Genomic DNA, 19411 nt, shown 5'->3' on the forward strand with positions numbered 1-19411 from the left:
AGAGAGATTTCCCGCAGCCAGGCCAGGACAGCGGTCCAGCAAAAAGAAGACCTGGTATTCGGTCCTCAGCTCTGCCACTTCCTACCCATGGGACAATGGGCCTCCCCCTCCCCCATTCTCCATCTCTCTGAATCTCAGTTTCCCCCTCTGTAAAGAATGGGATGGGACCGGATGATCTCCAAGGACCCCATCAGCTCTAACAGTCTGTGACTCTCAAATCCACCCTCCCAAGTCCTTTGGTCAGTAACATTCAGGGCTGCTGCAGTCAGAAGAGGACCTGGAGAGGCGAGGCAAAGACCCAGATACCTATTAATAACAAGGATGCTGGGAGACACAAAACCCCAGAGAAAAATCTTTCTGAAGCTCTAATTATGATGCTAAGACTTTTCTTATCCAAAGCTCAACTTTCCAGCACTCTCAACTCTAAAAAATAGCCACAAACCAAGAAGACAGCAAAAAGGGTCTACTAAATAGCCTATTTCCTCTTTTACATATGGTTCAAACAAGCTTCATTATCTGGTTTTTGAGCCCACAATAAATTAGAAAGCAGGAAATCAGAAGGTGGCTACAGCAAACATACTGAGAGAAGTAATAGCTTGCCAGTGGAGGACACAGAAAAACAAAAATAGCTGATGAAGGACCATAAAAAGCCCAGTAAACTAAGCTAGCAAATTCAAGACAACTAGCTTCAGTCACCCCAAAGAGGCCTGGAAGGTGTGATACATTATCACAGTACAAAGCAAAAAATGATGTTACAATGACCTTAAGTAATCAATAAAAGTTAGGATTAAATACTAAACACACAGTTTAACAAACATTTACTGGGTGCCTATCGTGTGCAAGGAGGGTCCAGTGCCACAGGAATACAATGACTACACCTTCCTTACCCCAAGGAATTTAAAGTCTGGATGGGGAAACTGATTGTTTAAGATGAGGGCAGGGAACCTTCAGCCACATGTGGCCCTCTAGGTCCTCAACTTTGCCCCTCTGACTGAATCCAAACTTCACAGAACAGATCCTCTTACTAAAAGAATTTGTTCTGTAAAACTTGGACTCAGTCAAAAGGTCACACCCAAGGACCTAGAAGGCTGCATGTCACCTCAAGGCTGGCAGGTTCCCCACTCCTGGTTTAAGACAAAGGGGTCAAACCTGCCAGGCCCTTGCTGCTCATAACACTTCCTTCTTCCCTTCTCCTGAACCAGATTAATATGTAATTGTGGGAAACATCTGACACAATAAATGAAAATATAATAGATACATAATATTAATTATCTCACCATAATATATCATTATATTAACATATATTGATAATATATCATATATAACAACGTACCATTACTTAATGTTAATAAAATACATAGGTATTATTAATGTGTAGTTTTCTAAGTCAACATATAGCCTGCAGGAATCTTCACGCACAGTTTTGTGACGCTGTTTCTATGCCTTTGACACCACTGGTTTAAAATGAAAATAATTTGCTTTAGAAAGATAGTTAAAATTGTCCAAATTTTTAAAAATTTTGGTGCTGAAAGAGGTAAAACCGAAGCCATTTGGAAAACCTGACTACCAAAGTCTTATTTCTTGAGAATTTTAGAGGTTTCCTGGATAATTAAAGAGAGCAACATCGGAAAAAACACAGGCCTTGGATTGAAGAAGACTTGGGTTTTAGTCCCAGCTCTTCTAGTAAGAGTTGCTGCATGAATCACTACTATTCTGGGGCTCAATTTACTCATCCGTAAAACACAAATAAATACATTTGCTCTGCCTCCTAACACCCACTGGGTTGTGATCAGGGACGTGCCCTAACGTAGGGGTATTATGGGATTTAGAACTAAAAGGGAATTTGGAGATGACCTCATCCACACCCTTCATTTTTAGGAAATGAGGAAGGTCAGGCCCAGAGGTTTATCGGATCAACCAAAGTCCCAAAGGTAGCACAAAGGATTCAAAGCCCAGTCTTCTAGCTCCAAATCCAGGGCACTTTCTACCAGGCTTGGACAGCAGGAAAAATGATTACAACAGAAAACCAAACCCAACACATAAACCTAATTTGGTCTTAGAACACCACCATCTTAACTTCACACTATCACATTTCTCCATTCTTGTTCTCTCTCGATCCCCTCAGTTCAGCCCCTGCCCCTACTCTGGCTATGCCCATTACTTCTGATGCTGCCACAAGCCCTGGCTTCCAGAAAGCCCCCTAACCTCGGCAACCATTTTGCAAAACTTTAAAGAACTGTGTTTCTGAGGTCTCCCAAGCAGCTTCCTTTTACCTCCAAAGACCTCCCTTAGGCCACTCTCCGTCTCTAGGGGGTGGGGATGGGGGGTGGGGGGGTGGCTAACCCACAGTCATCACTGATTGGCTCCTCCCCACTTCAGGCCCCCTGAAGCCATTGGTTCCTTTTACCCCAATCTTGTTCTAGCCTCCCGGGCTCCCCTCCCCCCACCTCAAAGGCAGCCCTGCACTTCCCGCAGAATAAGAGTGTACCAGTCACTGGGGACATCAGGAAAGAGACAACTGGTTACCAAGAAAAAAATCCTTAATAGCTTTGTAGTTACTCACCGAAAAAATCAGCAAAAACTAATAGTTCATGGTCTCTGCCACCCAGCTGGGGTCAACACACACTTCCAGAACTGCAATGAGGACAACATAACGCATAGGGTTAAGCCACATCCCTGCAATCTGGGGGCCATTGAGTATAGGGGCAAACAGGCCCAAACACTTCCACTGAGTTAGTGTTTTGAAGCCATTCTTGCTACAGGATGGCTTCCCCCAACTATATGTGGCCTTCAAAGGGGTGGGAGGGAAATGGGGTACAATTCCATCAAAGAGACCTGATTCTGGAGTGGGAAAAGCAGGGTTAAAATCCCACCGCTGATGTCTGCTACCTGTGTGACCTTGGATAAATCGCTTACTAACTCTGGGCCTGAGTTTCCTCATCTGTAAGATGAAGCCCCTCCCAGTTTTTAATGCTGGAGCCCACAGAAGAACAGAAGGCAAAAATATCCTCAAACCCCTTCAACTCAACACCAGCTTAGGGGTGTTTTCTTGTTTTGTTTTTTTCCAATGATGTCTGGTGTTAAGAGGTCCCCTAAACTTGTCCTTTTGAGTTGCCAAAATCTCCTTTTTCTGGGATAGTTTCAATCACCCCACCAGTACCCTGAAACAAATGCCCCCTTCCCAGAAAGGGGTTTCCTCTGCTGTTCTTTTCCCCTGCTCTTACCAAAGAGGGAAGTGGCCCTGCTTCTGCCCAGACCCGACAAAACGCCAGGTCTGCACATCCGAGGCTCAGAGTTAATCACCCAGGCAGCGAGCTCAGATAATGCTGGGGCAACACTCAGGCTGAAAGCCGTCCATTCCTCCCCCTGGGTAGGCCTCCACCACGGGTTACTCCTCCCAAACAGATGTGTTAAATCCAGCCGGCTCTCGCTTCCTGGTTCCCCAGGATTCACGTGTGCTGTGACAACAGCAGGCAGAGAGGGGCGTTCCCAGCTCTTAAAGAGACCACAGGTCTCGTGGAAAACTTTAGAGCCAGGTTTGAGATGGAAGTTATTCTGTGTATCTGTCATGTGCTTTGGGTGAACAGGAGGTGGGCGGGCTTTGAAGGGCCAAGGAGGGGATAAGCACGTTGCATGCATTAAGGAGGAGCTCACTTCTGCCAGGCTGGGATTCCGTATTGCTGGCAAAGATTTTCCAGCTTCTTGCAAGGAGAGAGACAATTCTTGAGTCACCAGTGAGAGACCAGGAGTGGCAGGGAAAAAGGGAAGGAAAAGTGTACCAGGAACAGAAGAAACTCCAAAGACAGGAGAATCCAGGTGCCAGGCATGTCAGGAAGGTAGAGGGTCAGACCACACTGACCAACGCCCAGCCCCAGCACAGTGCCTTCAGAAAGGAGGAGACTCCATGAAACATTTGTTCACGAGCAGAAGGATGGCTAGTGTGAATCTCAGCAGGGTGACAGGAACCTCCATCTTGCCCTTTTTTCTGGGCCATACAGTCTCCCCCTTTTAATAGCTATTTACTCAATGCTTCTTTTATTTCTTAGATATCTTTCTTCCCCTCAGCTCTCCCCAGATAGTATCTCCATCAGTTCCAATATACCCCCTTAGGTTTGGAAGGAGCTATGGAAATGCATATTTCTATCTGAAAAGTTAATATGACACAGTTCTCACAGGGATAGGCTACTTCCCACCGTCACCCCCAAACATCCTTATTTTGGGGGAAGTTGAAAGGGCTGTCAAATACAGGATCCCAGAAATTCTGAAAGCAATCTGTGAGTTACAAAGCGATCACATTTTGCAAATGTGGAAGGGAGGGGTGAAAGGTCAGCATCCAGACAGACTTTAGTTGGGGTGTGGCTTATTAGACGGTAAGGGTATGGTTTATTAGATTGTGAGCTCCCTGAGGGCAGGGACTGTCCTCTTTTGCCTTTTTTTTTTTTTGGTATCCCCAGCGCTTAGCAAAGTGCTCGGCACAAAGTAGGCGCTTAATGTTTACTGACTGACTGGTTCGGGGGTGGGGAAGATGTGTAAAGGAAAACGAAGACCCAAGCCAGTCTCGGGCTCTAGGATACAAAAGCAGATCAATTCAATTCCATTAACCCGAGTTTGCCTTATGCAAACTCAAAAGGCTGGTCCCACTGGACCCCAGAAACTTAGAAACGCCCACGGGTTGAAAGGGATGTTTTTGCAGATGGGGAAGCCGACCAAGGGACGCAAAGCGACTCGTCCCAAAGTCACCAGCCCCTCTCCTTCACTCCGCCCCGCCCCCCCGTGGGGTACCTCTCCAGGCCACATCTTGGCCAGGAGGCCAAGTTCACAACCACGGGGGGGGGGTGTTATCCGAAGACCAGGGTTATCATCTGGGTGCCCAAAGTCTCGAAGTGGGACAAGGACAAGGGGGCTGCCTGTGCCCTTCCCAGGGATCTCCAGGCCTCCTGGGGGAGGGGGAAGGGAGGGTTCAGAGAGGGCGGGGTAGGATGGGGGCTCTTCTCCCCCCTTCACCTTAAGGGCTGTCAGAACGGGTTGGGGGGAGTTGTTGGGGTGGGGCCCGTCGAGTCCATACGGCCGGCCCATTCTGCAGCGGGGAAAACTGAGGCTCCGGGGCTTGCTCAGGGTGGCCCAAGAGAGTGGCGGGCTGGAAGCCAGGAGCCGGGACCGCCCGCTCGCTGCGCTGCACGAGGAAGGCCCAGCCCGGCGCCCCCGCCCCCGGCCCCCGGCCCGGCCCCTTCCCCCCCGCTCGCCCCCGCCTCACCTCGGCTCCCTCCCGGCCCCGCGGTCGCTCGGGGGTCGGCGCGGGCAGGTCCCGGGGCAGAGGCAGCCGGAGAGCCGTGCGCGCCCCCGGGGCTGGCGGGCGGGCGGGCGCGTGCCCGGGCCCGGCGCGAGCGCGCTGGGTGCCCGGCGAGGGGGGCGGTGCCGACAGCCGGGAAGCCGGGCGTGAGGAGGGGCTGTTGGTGGAACCGAAGGAGAGGCAAGGGAGGTCGTCATGGCAACAGCCCCCCCCCAGCCGCCAACCAAAGCCAGGCCCCGCCCCTCCCCGCCCAGCGAATAAGGTCGGGGTTATGGCCTCCAGGCGGCTAAGGCCTGGGGAGGAGGGGAGCCCTAGCAACAGACCCGGGGGCCCTAGAGAGGCCTGTGCCCACCTCTGTGCAGCACCTCCCTGAGCCACCAGGGAATGCGACGTGGAGGGGGGGACGAGGAAGACCCCTACCCCCTCCCATTGCCAGTGCTCCGGGGCCTCGGTCACTGCCCCTGCCTCCCAGGGATGCTTGATGAACTTGCTTGGCCTTCCAGGTATGGCTCAAAGGCCACCCTCCCTTGTGCCCCTAACGAGACAGGCTCTTTTCCCTCTCCTGGACTCCCATAGGGCTCTGCCCAACTTTTATTCCCTGCGGACCCACTGTGTGCAGTGCCTGGAGACCCAAATGACTGGGTTCCTGCTCTAAGGGATCTCACACTCTGGTTAGTAATCTCTGTAAGCATCGATGACCCCCTCTGCCTGGTATGGGTGCCCAACTGCCCTACTAGACTGATTGTCCTGTGGGTAAAGGCAAGGACTGAGGATAAAGGGATGACCTATTCAGGGGTGAATTGTTCTCTGCCAGGAGTTGATACCCTATTCTTGGACCTCACCTCTCTCTCTCCAGGATCCTGCCCTATACCCAGTTTTAGTAAAAAGCAGGCAAATAGGAGTGAGAGAAAAAAGGAGGAACCAGAGAAAGAATGAGAGAAGAAAGCAAGAGGAAGCCCTTCTAGAAAAGGAGAAAATAAAGGAAATGGGAAGGGACCCAACAGGTATCCAGAGAAGAGACTGAGAAACCAAGGTGAGGGCTTGGGGTGGGGGTGGGGGGAGAAGAAGGGTGTGTGTGGTGGTGATGGTGCAGGGAGGGATATTTCAGAGCTCCAAATTCAATTTATTAAGTATCAAATGCCTTCTCTGTACAGGTCTCTGTATCCAAAGCAATGTTCTGCTTCCCTCCTCTCTGCAAAGAGGGGCTTACCGTTTAACTCTTAGGTAATTTCCCTCAGCTCTTCTTTCTCTCTTGGTGGGAACAGGAAGGGCTTGGAAATGCCCTTCCCATCTTTTGTAGCTGAAACCACTTCGCTTCAGAAGGTTGCTAGCTGGTTGGTTAACTTTCCCTTCCCTTCTCTGCCAAGTTGCATTCTTTCCAGGACTGGAAGACAGAAGGATGGAGACTTGGAGACTTGCAGGCTGTTAGCCATCAGCAAGGCTCACCTAGAACTTCACAGAGTGGAGGCAGAGCCTTCCTTAGAGTATATCGAACAGGGAAGCAGCTGGTGGCAAAGGCAGTTGTGCTAGAAATGATTGACTCGTGACTCTGCCTGCCCCTATATGCAAGGCAAACCATGGGCCCCCATTCTCCTTCCACATGGTTTCCTTCATTTTTATTTTAACCTGATTTCACATACAGGGGGAAAAAAAATCCAACTGGTAAATTGGCAGGACTACGATCTACAGCCACCTCTGACCTTGAGTGGGAGCTTGTCCAGTATTTGATTTATAGATCTCAGATACGGAACTCTGAAATTCTGTTCCCTGGCCATTGGTTCCAGTCCTTTCAAACTTCTCTTACCTTGTTTTTCCCTAAATCTGGCTAACTCAGGTTCTCAGGGTCATAGGTTCAAGCCCCACCCTAGGCACGTTTAGCGCTTACAGACAGCAGGGTGGTTTAGTAAATAGAGCATGTTTTTAGGGTCAGGAAGAATGGACTCTGTATCCTGCATTATACATTTACTAGCTGTGTAACCCCTGGGCAGGTCCCTTAACCCCAGTTAGTGTCATCTGTAAAACAGGCATAATGTAGCACCTAGCTCACAGGTGGGGGTGACTGTGAGGATCAGATCAGATGATATTGGTAAAGTGGTTTGCACGCTTTAAAAGCACTAGCTATTCTTACAAACCAGCCCTTCTCTCCCTCCTTGTTTCTGTCTATTCTGTCCTTGCTTTTCCTCCTTTCAAAGAGTTAAACCCTTCAAGAAGGCACTCTCCTGTGGTCATCCCCCACTATATGCTTCCTCCGTTTCTACTGCAGAGTGGATGAATGCTGTTGGAAGAAGTCAAAAACTCATGCTGACTTTGGTCCATGACCAGTTCAACTGGACCCTTACTGCTGTGTCTTTTTGTTCATCTCTGACTGATCCCAGTCCTCAACAGCAGCTGCTGCTCGGCTTTCTTATTCCGGCAGATTACCTCTGACTTTACTGAGGTTCTCAAGACTCAGTCATTTCCCTTCCTTCGCACTTAGAAATCCTTTTCTTTACGTTCCTCCTCACCTCAATGGCTCATTTCAAGAGGATGAGATCCTCCCTCTCCCCTCTTCTTTTTTTTTTTTTGGCCAAGGCATACTTGAGCTATTGATCCTCTCTCATCTTCTGGAGCTTTCATCATTCTCTCTTCATTCTCCCCTTCTACTGGTTTCTTTCCTGCTGCCAACATTTTCTCCCTGAAGTTCTATAGTTTTCTTCTTTTGTTGCTCAGTACCTAGAAAAAGCAGTGTCTACACTAGCTGCCTCCACTTTCTCATCAGAACGCCTCAATTCCTTGTCATCTGGCTTCCTATTGGAAATGGCCTCTCAGAAGTCACAAAAGATTTATTAATTGCTCATTGCTTTTCTCAAACATCAGCTTCCTTGGCCAAATTTTGACATTATTGACCATCCCCTTTGTACCAGCCAAAGTGGACTAACTGGTTCCCAGACTCTACATGCCATCTTCCACTTGGATGACTTTCCAAATATCTTCCCTCTTCACTTTTGTCTTCAGTATCTTTGTTTTCCTTCTAAACTCAGCTGTCATTTCCTTCTTCATCTCCTATCTCCATTCCTCTTCCTTCTCATATTTCCCTAGAACATTTTGTGTGGATCCCTCCCTTGCCACCATTCCCTACTCTGAATCATACTCATCTGTGTACATGCCCTATTTCCCTTGTAGAATCTAAGAAACTGGAGGATTAAAAAAAATTGTTGTATCCTTCGTACCTAACACAGTAGGCACTTAATAAATGTCTACTGAATGAATGCATGAAGGAAGGAATAAGGGTTCCCTCTAGGAGCTGTTGAGAGGGTGGAAAGCAGCTGTGGGTTGGAAAGCCCTTCTTTGTGTCATCTGACCCCTGGGTCATTGGTTAGACCCTCTTAGGAAGGAGTTTTTGAGCTCAGTGCCCCTGCTTCCCCGGGGTCAGTAACATCTTCCAGAAAACATGGAGACCAGCTATCAGGGAGAGCAGCCCTTACTTAGGACAAGCCAAAGCTTTCTGCCTAGTCTGTAGAATGGGTAGACTCTTGTGGGTCTCCCCTTTCACAGATGAGTACTAAGAGGAGCCCAATCCAAAGTTCCCACTGGAACCTCTGTAGGCAGGGAGGTTGGGGGTGTGCTGATCAGCACAAGCTCAGGGATTCTATCTTCACTTTTTCCTGCTTATGGAGTGGTTCAGTCTTACCCAGTGGGAATACCATTTTTAAGCACTGGCCCTTGAAAACCACCAGAGGGCAGCCAGAGCCTTTCAAACTGAGTTTTCCAAATGCACCTCCACCTTGGCATCATCACTTGCTGCTACACCAAGCCTATGTAGAGACTCATAAGGCCCAGATTCCCCAGCCCAGCCCCAAGCTGGGGGATCAAGCAGAGAGGCAAAAACACTAAGTGAGCAGTCAGGAGCCCTTCTGGATCTCGGACAAGGGCTGCCCCACCTATAAAATGGGGGAGGGGTCTAGTCTTCATATTCCAGGAGCCCCTGCTCCCAAGCTGTCAGACTGAAGTCTTTTCTAAGGCCAGGAGCCCTTCTTGTGCCCTCGGCCTCTAGGATCCTTCCAAGTCCCCCACACCTCCTTAGCCATGGGAGGTGGTACTCACACACCTCTAAATTCACTCTGCTACACCTTCCCACCCCAGACTCCACTGCCTGATGCCAGGGATGTTTCCTTGGGGAGCTCTAGAGCAGCCGAGGCCCTCTCTGAAGCCAGGCACAGTGCTACCTTCTCCTGCTGTCTCACCTTCCAAGCCATTTAAGATACCAACGATGGGGATGGTGTCTGTCCAGACAAAAACGAGTCCAGAGAGCTGCCTCTTTTTTTTTATTTTAAGTTTTATTTTACAAAAAGAGAGAAAGAAAACCGATAGGCAGTTATACTGACGTACAATTGTTCTGTTTGCTTTTTTAAAAAAAGTGACATGAAACACAAGTAAAAATAAATACGTCATAGAAACGACCAGTTGTCCAGTCTCTGGGACAGGAGACATCCTGCCTTACAGAGAGAAGAGGGAAGCACATGATCATTCGTGCGGGCCAGCCGGCCCTGCTACAGAATCTCTTCTTTTCAATCCCCAAAGGCGGACCCCAGACTCAGATGGCATCCAAAGGAAAAGAAAACTGAAAACCAAAGCCAGGTACTGGGTCCCAAGTGCCTCCCCATCCCTATCAGCAGTGTGGCTTTAGTGGTTGTCCAGTACAACTCTCCTCTCTACCTCCCTTGAACCTGGTCCACTGATCAATCCTACCCCACCCACCCTCAGTAGATGGTGCTCATCAATTCAAGTTATAGGAAAAAAAGTCAGTTGGGGGTGGAGGGGCGGTTCCTCTAATGTCTCCCTACCCCCCACCTCCCACCCCATGCTGTTCTTACCCTCCTAAGTGCAGTTTAATGAACACATACATATTGGAAACAACCTCCCAAGGTCAGGCTATGCTCTTGCAGCTACTAATGAGTCCTAGGTTATGTCACAGTATGAGGTCCTTAGCAATATACTTTTACCCTCAAAACACCATCCTTATAGAAGGACACAGGAAAGAAAACATGTCACTTCAACTGCTTGCTATAAAGGCCCTTAAAGATCTGCCCCTTCCTAAACTGACACGTTAAATTACAGGACCTCTTTAAAAAAAAAAGGCAGATGTACACAAAGGCACTGGGCCAAGGCCAGTGGATACTGTGTTCTCTTGTAGCTGAGTGCCCTCATTTTGGTTTGAGGGTTCATGGTGGGTAGGGAAGTTCCAATCTGCTTGGCCAAGAATTTAGTAGTTTTAAGACTCAGTTGTCCCTATGGTCTAGGACAGAGTAATGAAATGGGGCAGGCACATCCAGCACTACCACCTGAGGCAGAAAGAGCTGAGAGAGCTGGAGGAGAAAGATGAAGGGCGATCTTCCAAAAGAACCCCCTTGGACCTAGGTCCAGGGCCAAAGCCTCGGGTCTGCACCAGGGGCAGATCACAGCCAAGTCAGAGAGCTTTCCCTCCGATCTCTGAAGAGACTCGCTTGGGTCAGACACCTGTTTTCAGGGTGTTTCACACTGGTGACTGAGAGGGGTCAGTTGTCTTGGTGGGTGTGACTTTGCATGAGAAGGGAAGGCTATGCACACCAAAGGGAGAAGCTGAGTGTTATCAATCACTACGAGAAATTGGTAGGGTATAGGGAGGTCATAGCCATGAGAGGTGAGGAATGGGTTCTTCTCTTAGATGAAGAGAGGAATGTCATGTACATATTGGACATTCAGTTAAAAGACACAAGATGCCTCATGCTCAAATAGTGCATCTTACATTGGATATAAACAGGATCAAACAAGAGAACATGGGCTCTTGGCAATGACCGAAAGGCCCTATTCTGCTAATGTTACTTTTAGGGTAAGATCTAGTAAAGATTCCCACCAAGAGAAATTGCTAGTTTGGTTTACTTTTTCAACCAGGCAGCAAAAATGGACTTTTAAAACGGCTAGTGTCTCCTTGATCCATGCTCCTGGATGAGGGAGATTTTAGGAGATAATGGATGTGGGTATGAATTAGGGGTGTGCAGAAATCACCTTGAATTTTTAGCTAGAAAGTGGTGTCCGCTGGGGAGTCGTCTCTGGCTTGGATGTTACTGGAATCAGTACTCCTGTGTTGAAGGAGCACAGAAGCCAAGTTAAGTCAGTCTCAGATGTATATTTGTATTAGATGGAACTGCTCTGGGACACAGTTTATTCCTTTTCCAACTTATACATGAACCATAAATGTTGGTAACATCTGCACCAATTTAAGACCACAAAGACATTTAAAAAAATGGAAGAGTGTAGTTCAAATCCAAAGTTAGTTTCACTACAGCTGTTCTTGTATCATAATTGTACTGTGCCCTTATGACTAAGAGCAAAATCTATAAGCAGCAAATCTACAATAAAACAGATGTATATGGTTTAAAAGGCTTAAAAAAAAAAAACCCCAACCCACAGATGTCATCAGCCCAAGAATTACCTTGGATACACTACCCTCCTCCTCATTCCATCTTTACCATACATAATCTGGATAGTGAAAGCCACTCCCATTTGCCCCTCCCTTAGTGAAGGCAGGCAAGAATAGGATTTTCACAGCCTCCATGACACCATCTGCTTCCCTCACGTACATAAACCACACAAACGTGTGTACACAAATATACATGACAGACATACACAGAAAGGCAGCAGTAAAGACAGGGTTTTGTTTTTCTAAAATTCATTTATAAAACCCTCAGAAACTCAGATCCCCCAACCATCACACTTTCCCACAAAATCTACAACTGCAATTATCAAAGAAGGCCTTCTTCAGCAAGACCAGCCTCCCAAAGCTTTGGCCTTCAGAGATGGAGCAGGAGTATGTGACTGTGAGAAGTAACCCCTGGTACCACATGTGAAAGAAGGCAGATAAATGCCCTCATTACAGCCAACCCTGTGAAACCCTCCATGACGTGGCAAACACTAAGGGGTCTTCCACCATTCACCAGCATCAGAGTGCTATCTGTACTATCCTGCAGAGGGATCTGTGATCCTGGTCCCTGGGCCAGTTCCACCTCACTAGCCTGCCCACCAACTCTAGTGACAAAGTGATGATACAATCAGTGTCAGTGGACATGCAAAGAGGCAACAGGAAAGACACAATCTCCCTCCTCCCAACATATAACTCAAGACCCTTCCTGTTACTGGGTCTTTGGAGCCACCAGCACAGATCAGGTAGTGAATGAACCCAGTGGGTCCAGATTAGTTCCCTTCTTCTGTGCCAGTTTAAACCTGAGCCTGCTCCAGTGGAGCCCCTTTACTGTCAACTCATGGGAAGTGTCTGAAAGAGAAAACACTGGTTTGAACTGCTATTCTTAAATTAATCAAAAATAATTTGCATAGCTAAACTGTAGATCTAAGGCTTCTATGAGTAGCAGAGTTAGGTATGTCTGACAGAATGCCTATGAAAACAGAGAGAAAGCAAGCTCTAAGGTTCCACTTTTGGCATTTTTAGACAACAGTACGTACATGTGCACTCGTACATGTGCACACACCCCTATCATCCATCTTCTCTTTGTCCCCTTTCTTGGGAATAACTCAGCATACCTAGTCCTCTGAACAATGGAAACAGTGTTTGGACAGAAAATTCACAAGAGATCTTACTCCTAGGGTCAATCTGGTCACGCTGTCCTCACAGGGCTGGGAAGAAACAGTAATGGCCCACTCAAAGAACTTGCTGCAACCTCCCAGCCTGAGGAGACGTGGTCATCAGCTACAGCTGTCACCCTGCGAAAGCTTGTCAGGCAAAGGCTTTTTGTCTGGATCATCCTCACCTCAGCCAGTTTACAAAACCCTAGTAACTCAAAAACCCAATGCCAGTCCTAAAGTTTATACTTATCCTAGACACTGTCATCAGGAAAAGGCGGAGCCCAGAATGACCAATTTGCTTCTAAAAATGGAAGTCAAACCCAGGATTCAGATGAGGGAAGGAATGGTGATAACACAACTCCTTGCACTGGAAAACAGCCAAATTCAACACCTTCGTCACAGGATGTACTTTAGAAGTTGGGAATATTCCTTATCCTGAAACTAAGCTGATGTCCCCCTCCTTCCAAATCTGCTGTCAACAGCGGACAAGCTCTGAAGAATTGAAAGGGCAGCCAGCGCTCCAAAGCCATAAGCCCATTACAGGAATGGAGTACACGGGAGGCCCCAGACCAGGACAGTTGTTTCCTACCTTCTCACTTTGCAGCCAGTTGCATGGCCTCCGCACTAATCCTAGGAAATCACCACCTAGAAATGCATTGGTCCTAACTACAGTCTACACTTTGGTCAAATCCTCTACCTTCCATCCAAGACTGATTCCCTGTCCATATAATATTTCTCACAGACAACCCAGGGTCAAGGAGACCTTAAAATTCCCCATCCCCATTTGCTTCCTATCTCCCACCCCTTTCCCTCCCAACTCCCTCCCCCTAACATAAATGAAAAAAGAAATGAAAACCCCCGATAATAAATAATTGCCTTCATGAAATAAATTAACATGGAGATTTCTAATGGAGGAGGGAACAAAGACATACCACTAGGCCAGGTAGTTGGGGATTTAGTCTTATAAACTCTTAAGAATTCCCACTGATCCCACCACCGAGAAGCTCTCCACACATGGCAGTGAATCTTCCCCTCCCCACCACCCACCCCCTCACAGGATACACACACAGCTTCCCTTCAAGAGGAAAAGCAAGAGCTGCCCAGAGACACAGACATGGCAAGGAGAAACAACCTGGCAATGTATAATCTTTGTATTTTTCTTCAAATCCTAAAGCAAATGCAGCACTGAGAATCTGCATGTCAAGACAGTGGGTCAACCAGGTCTTCTCAGTCACCCCATATCTAGGTGGAATTGTGAAAAGGCAACTCTCCCAACCCTGAGCTGAGTCTCTTCTGTTTACTCACTGTTCAAGCTGGAAAGAAGCCACTACATTTCTATTTCAATTAAGAAAGGAAAATTTCAAGTTCTCCCCAGCCCTATCCCAGAACCCTTCCTTCTCTCCTACCATGCTGTCTGTCTGTCTGTCTCTGTCACACACACACACACACCCCTGGCTGAATTCCTGTTCCATCCCCCGAAACTAACCCCACTTCAAATGGGATCTCAGCCTATCCTCCCTTTTCCCCTTGCCCTTCCTCTCCACGCAGCCCCCCTGCCCTCCCCAGAGTAACCTAAATCTCCCAATAAGGCAGCTCTCTTAAGAGAGAGGACTCCCAAAAGCCAGAAACTGGATGAAAGCTTCCAGAATTAAGCCAGAACAACCAATCTTCACATGGACTCTCCCATTCAGGCAGGCAGGCAGACAGCACAGATTGAGGAGACAGGGAGAAAGGCAGGATGCTCTCCTATCTCTGGTCCCCAGTCCTCAAAACTCCCTCCACTGTGGCAGTCTGGATTTTCTCCTTCCTTGCTAAACAGTACAGAACCTGTGATATTTAAGAATGACAGACAGCCCCTGTCTTGCCTACTGTTCTCCCTTTCTGGGCCCTATCTTCAGAGCTCCAATCTTTGCCTTCCAATCCCAATGGGAAGCCCATTGAGGTGGGGGGAGGGGGCCAGAGTGAGGTGGAAAGGATTCCCCAGCTATTTCCCTGTGATTTCTATCACATCATCGTCTTTGTCCTCATCTTCATTGGAGCTGCACCCCACCTCCGAGACCTCGTGGGAGTCAAAATGAGGCACCTGGGACCGTAGAAGACTGCCAGCTGGGTACCCCGAGTGGGGGGACATATAGCTTGGGTAGACTGACATGCCCCGGGCAAGGCTGCTGGGCAGAATGGTGGAGGGGAAGGGTGCAAACATCCTGGGCTCGGGCAGGAGAGACTGTGTGAAGGGAAGTGAGTAGCTAGGCAGCATCCCCGTCACAGAGGGGTTTAGCATGAAGGAAGGGACACTGGCAGTGGCTGAGGTAGCAGCAGAAGAAGAGCTGACTGGGCCAGCTGGCAGGAGGGGGTCAGTAGTCACTGGGAATACCAGAGGGGAGTCTGCCAGCAGATTGGGCAGCTGGTAATAGGAGGAGCCAGTGCCCATGTAGAAGGAGTTCCCCGCCTGGGGGGTGAAGGGATGGGTGAGGTTGTGGTTTAAAGAGACTGGTGGCATGGCAAATCCACTGGAAACTGGGTACCCGTGTTCATACGGCTGCACGGGGGCTGGCAGCTGGCACTTTTTGGGCGGCCGGCGGGCTGGCTCCTCTGTGGCAGATGGTGAGGCCGACTTGCGTTTGTTGCCCCGTAAGTCCAGTACTGGGTGCCCATCACTGGGCTGGCTGGTGGCCGGGAGGGAAAGGGCCAGGCAATGGCTCCCTAATCGAGGCTCAGGCCCTCGAGCTGTCCCAGGGACTGCGTTACTGTCTGTAGACCGGGTTGGGGGACCAGAGGAGACAGGGTTGGTGCTAGGCGAGATGTGATGGGTCTCTCGAGCAGCTGCAGCCTCTGCATACTGCTGCAATTCACTGATGATCTCAGGGCTGTCAGGGGAAATAGGTCTGGCCAGCTCCTCTGTGTTGGGGGGTTTGGGCGATGAGGCACTATGTCTGCCATTGCTTGTGGACTCTAGAGATGGACCCTGGGATCCTGGGAGCAAAACATATATATACCTGGGAGTTAGAAAGGACAAGGAGAAACTGACTACTTATCGGAGTGCTCAGGCACTGCCTATCTACCGAAGACCCACCCTCAACTCAAGTATAAGGGCTGGCTGACTTTGGAGTGGTTATAAACCTAAAGTCAAAGGTTCCAATTTGAGGATCCAATTTTCAAGGGAACAATCTAAATGAACTCAGCTACCTGGTCTCAATTCTTCAAAAAGTCTTCAATATAGAGTGGGGGGGGGGGAGAGGGGCAAGGCATTGTGCCCTAAAACTAGGGCAGAAGTTTCTATAACTGAACATTGAAGCTAAGAATCTAAAGAGGGCTAGGTTAGACTCAGACCAGGCTTATTTCTCTTTATGGAGGAAGATGAAGAGGAGAAAAAGAGAGGTCAAAGTGTGACTCAGACCAGTAGTTAGAGGTAAGAGAGTCAGTCACAGAGGTACCTGAGGCAGCTGTCCGGCGATCATCATCAGCCTTTGGTTTTCCAGTTGTCCTGATGGCAAAAATCCGCCCATCACTCGTCCGGATATATGTCCCTGAAATGGACAAGAAGACGAGATAAAACTGCCATAATGTATCCATGACATGAGAGATTTGTAAAGCACTCAGCACAGTGCCTGGAACATAGTAGGTGCTTAATAAATGCTTATTCCTATTCCTTCCCCCTCCTCCCCTATCCTATGAAGGCTTCAGGCCTAATTACATTTAATTGGCTACAAGCTATGCAATTAAGCTTCAAACTCTTGTCAATACAACACTCTGGGAAGGTGGTGTTGGGGCAAGGGTGCATAGAAATAGGAAAAAACCCAGCTACTAAAGCTCTGCAGCACTGAACAGCCCGAGAGAGAAGCCCAGGCCCCTGACACTGAATGGCTTAGCGAGGAGGGAGGGGGTCACTTAAACTCTGTTCCCCACATCACAGCTCCAGACCCTGTTCCTAATGCTTTGCCATTCTGACAGCTGCCACCCCCTTTCTCAGTCCTCCTGCCAGAGAGAAACACAGAGGCCTGTGCTCCATCTGCTAAAGGGATCAATCCCCTTTAGTTTTCAGCACTCGAGCCTAACTCTCAGGAGCACTACAAAATGGACAATGCACCACTTTTGTACTGTGCCGTCAGCCTACTTCAGTGGCAAATGCGTGTCCCCTATCAGGTTCAGCAAGGATGGAAGTAGAATATCCTTGCTAGAAGTCCAGGAACTCTTTGGAGTTGGCCAAGGTTACTTAATGGGCCTAGTCTGAAATACTCTCCACAACCAGAGACTATAATCATAATTCAAGCCTCTCTCATATCTGTTCAAGATCACCTTAGAGGTATATTGAGTGATTTCCTTTAGCCTATCCTGACTTTATTTCCTAATTGCCCACACCTGCCAATGTGCACATGTCACACCTCCCCTGGCTTGGGACAGCAATAGCATCAGGGGCAGCTGGGCTCTAGGCTCTCACCCTTTGTTCCACGGATGATATGGATGCTCTCCCCAGCACTGATTCTTGCCTGCACATCTGTGGAGCTGTTTGTTCCAGGAATGACAATATCTGGTGGATAAACCGATATCTGAGGTTATAAGAGCATCTAAACTAATTCATGTTGATGAAGGGTTGGGAAAGCTATTTTGTGGTTAAAATTCTTGAGGGAAGAAGACCACTGCCATAGATCTACACCCAGTTAATCTCACCACTAAGGCGACCTCAAAACCCTTTATTCCCAAGAAGGCTATCTTGACTAATCCCATACCACAACAATTTTTTAATTTTCTAAATTCTAACAGCACTTAAAGAATATATATTATACAAATGAATATTTGATTATATACCAGCTTGTATTTTTCATTTATTTCATAAATGTGCATAGTGGGTCTCCAACTAGGGTGTGAGCTTAAGAATGAAGACTGTTTTCTGTCTTCCTCTTAACATCCTTTGTAATAACAAAGGGCTGAATACGTAGTAAGAACTTAAATGTCTGTGGAATGAAAATAGGAATTGAGAGCAAAAGTGGCACTCTTGGAATTGTGCCCAAGTCACTGACCTGTTGTTGTAACAATCTTCTGCACGAGGACCCCTGCACGCTGTAAGTAGTTGATGGGGAAGTTAACTGCTGGGTTGGATGCTGAGGCAGAAACTGAGCTGCCCAGTGGGACATGCCGGGGCATCATAGGGATGGGGGTTGACTGCACAGGGCGGACGCTGGCCACAGGCTTGTCATCACCTTTCAGGGTTGGTCTCCTGAGAGAAGATGAAGACCAGAGGTGGTCAACACAAAATGTCTTATTTATTCTTGCTGGTCAGGTTTTGAGAGTCCCTTCTAAGTGGGATGCTCTAGCTTACTTGGAGGGACAGCCTTTAATAGTGAAAACAGATTAAGAACCAGAAGATATGAGTCTATGCCTGGCTCTTGCATTAGTTAGCTGTGGGGCCTTTATTCAAGTCATTTAGCCTATTTGAGTCTTCAGGTTCCTCAACAAAAAATAATCCTTTCGGGGCAGCTAGGGGAGCAGTGGATAGAGCACTGGCCCTGAAGTCAGGAGAACCTGAGTTCAAATCCGGCTTCAGACCAAACACTTGACACTTACTAGCTGTGTGACCCTGGGCAAGTCACTTAACCCCAATTGCCTAAAAACAAAACAAAAAACCAAAAAAAATGATCCTTTCTTCACAGCAGTATTATGATTATCCAATGGGATTAACATGTGAAAGCACTTTGAAAACTACAAACAGTATTACAGAAAGACAAGGTGCTTTGCTATTCCCTAACTGAGCTCCAGATTGTTGGGTACCTAGCTAGGGGCACACTCCCTTTGACACCAGAGATTAGAAAAGGATGAAGAAAAAAAAACTCAGTATAGCTTCCAGCTTGCCCATCCACATGGGTTTTCAGTCTTCAGTAACATCTTAGAGGTAAAGGAAAACTATTCCCTAGGCACCCTCTCTTTGTCGGAGGGGCACAATTGTTCCAGGTGGTCAGGCAGGGAGATTTTTCCTTCATCTGTCCCCACCCCTCCATCACATTAACTTCCTCATGTCTACCTGTCACCCCTCCCTTCCTGCAGCATGACTAGATCAAGAGGCCAGGTTAATGGCAGGTGTTTCATCACATATATTGAACAACTGAGAACACTGTGTTTCCAACATAGGTACCAATTCAGTTACCAGCCATATCCCAGAGCTCACAATCATTAGGAGGGACTTGCAGTGCCTGGCCAATCCAAAAGGGAAAAGGAAAGAGGGGTAGAACACAGGAAAAGAGGGAGTAGAAAGGGAAAAGAGAAAGAGAAAGAAACTTTCAGAATCAGTTTAAGTACTAAGAACTAGATGTTGCTTCTAGGAATGACTTTTGGGGAGAGGGGAAATGCTAGATTTTCAAATCCTTCAAACTTCACAGGATTCTCATTAAGGACTAAGGAACTAGAGTTTTTGTCTGGATCAAGTAGTTATGTCCCCAGAGGACACTTGGAAAAAGTGTAAGACACACCATGGATGATAGAGGCTGTTCAAACCACACCAAATGCTGAGTGGAAATGTGAGGAATTCCTCCA

The 19411-nt window shown here is 48.0% G+C and overlaps 2 protein-coding genes and 1 long non-coding RNA gene across 8 annotated transcripts in view; 1 reads left to right on the plus strand and 2 right to left on the minus strand.

Annotated features, from left to right (window-relative positions):
* The window catches only part of TEX264 (testis expressed 264, ER-phagy receptor), a 41582-nt gene extending 36220 nt beyond the window's left edge, over positions 1-5362 (minus strand). The window contains exons 1-2 of one of the 6 annotated variants that reach the window (XM_020999055.2): positions 5255-5344; positions 2564-2634 (exon numbers count right to left, since the gene is read on the minus strand). The gene's annotated coding sequence lies outside the window, so the exon portion shown is untranslated. Of the gene's footprint in view, positions 1-2563; positions 2635-3224; positions 3457-5254 lie in introns of those variants that run through there. The other 5 variants (XM_020999054.2, XM_020999057.2, XM_020999058.1 and 2 more) reach the window with 5 other exon arrangements.
* A 171-nt stretch (positions 5363-5533) lies between these two features.
* On the plus strand, positions 5534-10535 carry LOC110216913 (uncharacterized). Its single transcript, XR_002326907.2, has 3 exons — positions 5534-5793; positions 6147-6323; positions 9688-10535. It is a non-coding gene; the product is annotated as an uncharacterized LOC110216913 (long non-coding RNA).
* Positions 10536-14538: 4003 nt separating this feature from the next.
* Positions 14539-19411, minus strand: part of RAD54L2 (RAD54 like 2) — a 75701-nt gene continuing 70828 nt past the window's right edge. Inside the window, exons 18-21 of the mRNA XM_020998962.2 lie at positions 17905-18101; positions 17325-17414; positions 16321-16413; positions 14539-15859 (exon numbers count right to left, since the gene is read on the minus strand). Of these exons, the coding sequence (XP_020854621.2) occupies positions 14871-15859; positions 16321-16413; positions 17325-17414; positions 17905-18101 (1369 nt within the window). The 3' untranslated portion in view covers positions 14539-14870. The remainder of the gene's footprint in view (positions 15860-16320; positions 16414-17324; positions 17415-17904; positions 18102-19411) is intronic.

This window comes from Phascolarctos cinereus, unplaced genomic scaffold (assembly GCF_003287225.1).
Source record: "Phascolarctos cinereus isolate Bilbo 61053 unplaced genomic scaffold, phaCin_HiC Scaffold_4;HRSCAF=312, whole genome shotgun sequence".
NCBI lineage: Eukaryota > Metazoa > Chordata > Mammalia > Diprotodontia > Phascolarctidae > Phascolarctos > Phascolarctos cinereus.